A 3,392-nucleotide genomic window follows, 5' to 3' on the forward strand; every position below is an offset into this window, starting at 1 on the left:
AGCCCTAGTAAAACTGAAGTCAATGGGAATCGGGGGGGAAAACTCTCCACTGGCTCCAGTCATACCTAGCACAAAGGAAGATGGTTGTGGTGGTTGGAGGTCAATCATCACAGCCCCAGGACATCGCTGCAGGAGTTCCTCAGGGCAGTGTCCTAGGCCCAACCATCTTCAGCTGCTTCATCAATGACTTTCCCTCCATCATAAGGTCAAAAGTGGGGATGTTCGCTGATGATTGCAGTGTTCAGTTCCATTCGCAACTCCTTAGATAATGAAGCAGTCCTTGCCTGCATGCAGCAAGACCTGGGCAACATTCAGGCTTGGCCTGATAAGTGGCAGGTAACATTCACACCACACAAGTGCCAGGCAATGACCATATCCAACAAGAGAGAGTCTAACCACTGCCCCTTGACATTCAACAGGATTTCCATTGTCGAATCCCCCACCATCAACATCCTGGGGGTCATCATTGACCAGAAAAATAGAAACATAGAAACATAGAAGATAGGAGCAGGAGTAGGCCATTCGGCCCCTCGAGCCTGCTCCGCCATTCGATGAGATCATGGCTGATCATCCAAACTCAGTACCCCGTACCTGCCTTCTCCCCATATCCTTTGATACCTTTAGCTCTAAGAAATATATCTAACTCCTTCTTGATATATCTAAACTGAACTGGACCAGCCACATAAATACTGTGCTACAAGAGCAGGTCAGAGGCTGGGAATTCTGCGGCGAGTGTCTCACCTCCTGACTCCCCAAAGTTTTTCCACCATCTACAAGGCACAAGTCAGGAGTGTGATGGAATACTCTCCACTTGCCTGGATGAGTGCAGCTCCAACAACACTCAAGAAGCTCGACACCATCCAGAACAAAGCAGCCCACTTGATTGGCACCCCATCAACCACCTTAAACATTCACTCCCTCCACCACCAGCGTACCGTGGCTGCAGTGTGTACCATCTACAACATGCACTGCAGCAACTCGCCAAGGCTTCTTCAATATCATCTCCTAAACCTGCGGCCTCTACCACCTAGAAGGACATGGGCAACAGGCGCATGGGAACACCACCGCCTCCAAGTTCCCCTCCAAGTCACACACTATCCTGACGTGGAAATATATTGCTTTTCCTTCATTGTCGCTGTGTCAAAATCATAGAATCATAGAAATTTACTGCACAGAAGGAGGCCATTTCGACCCATTGTGTCTGTGCTGGCTGAAGAAGAGCTATCCAACCAAATCCCACGTTCCCGCTCTTGGTCCATAGCCTTGCAGGTTATGGCACTTTAAGTGCATATCCAAGTACTTTTTAAATGCGATGAGGATTTCTGCCTCTACCACCCTTTAAGGCAGTAAGTTCCAGACCTCCACCTCCCTCTGGGTGAAAAAAATTCTCCTGAACTCCCCTCTAATTCTTCTACCAATTACTTTAAATCTATGCCCCCTGGTTATTGACCTCTCTGCTAAGGAAAATAGATCCTTCCTATCCACTCTATCTAGGCCCCTCATAATTTTATACACCTCAATAAGGTCTCCCCTCAGCCTCCTCTGTTCCAAAGAAAACAACCCCAGCCTGTGCAATCTTTCCTCATAGCTAAAATTCTCCAGTCCTGGAACTCCCTCCCTTACAGCACTGTGGGAGTACTTTCACCTCACGGACTGCAGTGGTTCAAGGAGGCAGCTCACCACCACCTTCTCAAGGGCAATTAGGGATGGGCAATAAATGCTGGGCCTCGTCAGTGACGCCCACCTCCCATGAGTCAATAAAAAAAGGTAGGCTGGATGCATACGTGAGAAGAGAATAAGAGCGATATGGGGGCAGGGTGGGAAGAGCTAATTACAGTGGGAGGAGTCTCCTGTGGAATATAAACTCCGGCATGGAGCAGTTGAGCGAATGGCCTGTCTCTTTGCCGTAGATTGTATGTAAATGTGTGAAAAGTTGCCTGATCTCGGGTAACTGGAGTGTGTCCTTACAGGGAGCAATTATGCACATTAGGTAGCGGTCTGGGTTTCTCAGCAGTCTGGTCTGGAGACTGTTAAACCTGCCTGTGCCCATTACCCAAAGCAAATGTGTGAGTTCGTGGGTATGAAAGTGTTTTTTTTCCTCAATATGGAAGGTCGCTTGCATTTATTATTTATCGGCGCAAGAAGCAAATCCCTGTCTGTGAACCTGGCAAATTGCTGAGATTCAGCACTGCATCTGAGATGCCTCGCTGCGGTTGCGGCGGCGTGTGAGACGATGTGAAGACTTTTCCCCCATTTTCCATTCCTCCCGGGCCAAAGCCATGGCAACTGCTGCCTCCCAGCGCTGGTCGGTCGAGGAGTTAACCTGCCCCCTCTGCCTGCAGGTCTACAGCGACCCGGTGATCCTGGGCTGTCAGCACAGCTTCTGCCGCTGCTGCATCGAGGAGTCCTGGCCGGGGCTGGGGCCGGGGTCCCAGCCTTTCCACTGTCCCGAGTGTAGGGCGCAGCTGTCGCTAGACAGCAACTGCAGAGTGTCCAAGGTGGCGGGGGAGGAACCGGCGAAGGCGCCGGACGGCGTGCTGTGCAGCTTTTGCACCCGGACACCGCGGGCGGCTGTCAAAACCTGCCTGCAGTGTGAAGCCTCCATGTGTCCCATCCACCTCAAGCTGCACACGGGCAACGGCGTCTTCCAGAACCACCCGCTGGTAGACACAGCGGCCGACCTGTCCCGGTGGAAGTGCGCCGAACACCAAAAGCTGCTGGACATCTACTGCAAGGATGATCAAGTGTGTGTCTGCACTCTCTGCTCTTTAATCGGGACACACAAGGACCACCGGTGTGGGAGCATCAGCGAGGGAGAGAAGGAACTGCGGGTAGGTGTGTGCTCATATAGCCTCGCTCTCTACCTCTTCCTTTCCATCAGAACGCCGGACTAACTTGCCGATATGTTTTGGTTATGTTAGGATAACTTACAGCATCAACTGAAGACCATAGAGAAAAATGTTGCATCGGTACAGGCTGCTCTCACTGATCTTCACACACAGAAGCTCAACACTCAGGTGGGTTTCTGAGGTTAGCCCCTCATGGTCATTCATTTCAGGCTAATCGGAGACAATTCGGATTTATTGACTCTGAGATGACCCCTCCCTCCCCCCTTTTTTCCACTACCTACCTCCTCCTTAAATCCCTCTCCCTGACCCCTCAGCTTTCATCTCTAACAAGTGTGAGGAGCTCATGGATTTCTTCCTCACAGGTAGAGACCACCCACTCAGCTGCCTCCACTGCTCGACCCCTTCCCCATGCCAATTAAATAAAACCTTCCTGAAGGTCTGAAGTCCAATTCTGGAGGGGCTGTAACTTCTGCCAGCTGTACATTGGACAGACCAAAGCCCTTGCCACACACTCCAATACCATTGACTCTATCCCCTCTCCGG

The 3,392-nt window shown here is 51.0% G+C and overlaps 1 protein-coding gene across 1 annotated transcript; it reads left to right on the top strand.

Moving 5' to 3' along the window:
- The first annotated feature begins 1,970 nt into the window (after window positions 1-1,970).
- LOC147108397 (E3 ubiquitin/ISG15 ligase TRIM25-like) lies at window positions 1,971-2,894 on the top strand. Its single transcript, XM_086004262.1, has one exon. The coding sequence runs from the start codon at window positions 2,280-2,282 to the stop codon at window positions 2,892-2,894; it is 615 nt and encodes a 204-aa protein (XP_085860388.1). The 5' UTR covers window positions 1,971-2,279.
- The last annotated feature ends 498 nt before the right edge of the window (window positions 2,895-3,392 follow it).

Source organism: Somniosus microcephalus, chromosome 13 (assembly GCF_052327205.1).
Source record: "Somniosus microcephalus isolate GS21.2 chromosome 13, FLI_Smic_1.0, whole genome shotgun sequence".
In the NCBI taxonomy this organism is placed as follows: domain Eukaryota; kingdom Metazoa; phylum Chordata; class Chondrichthyes; order Squaliformes; family Somniosidae; genus Somniosus; species Somniosus microcephalus.

What these genes read in the sequence shown, in the direction of transcription:
- LOC147108397 (XM_086004262.1), top strand. Translation starts at nt 2,280, where the DNA reads ATGGCAACTGCTGCCTCCCAGCGCTGGTCGGTCGAGGAGTTAACCTGC.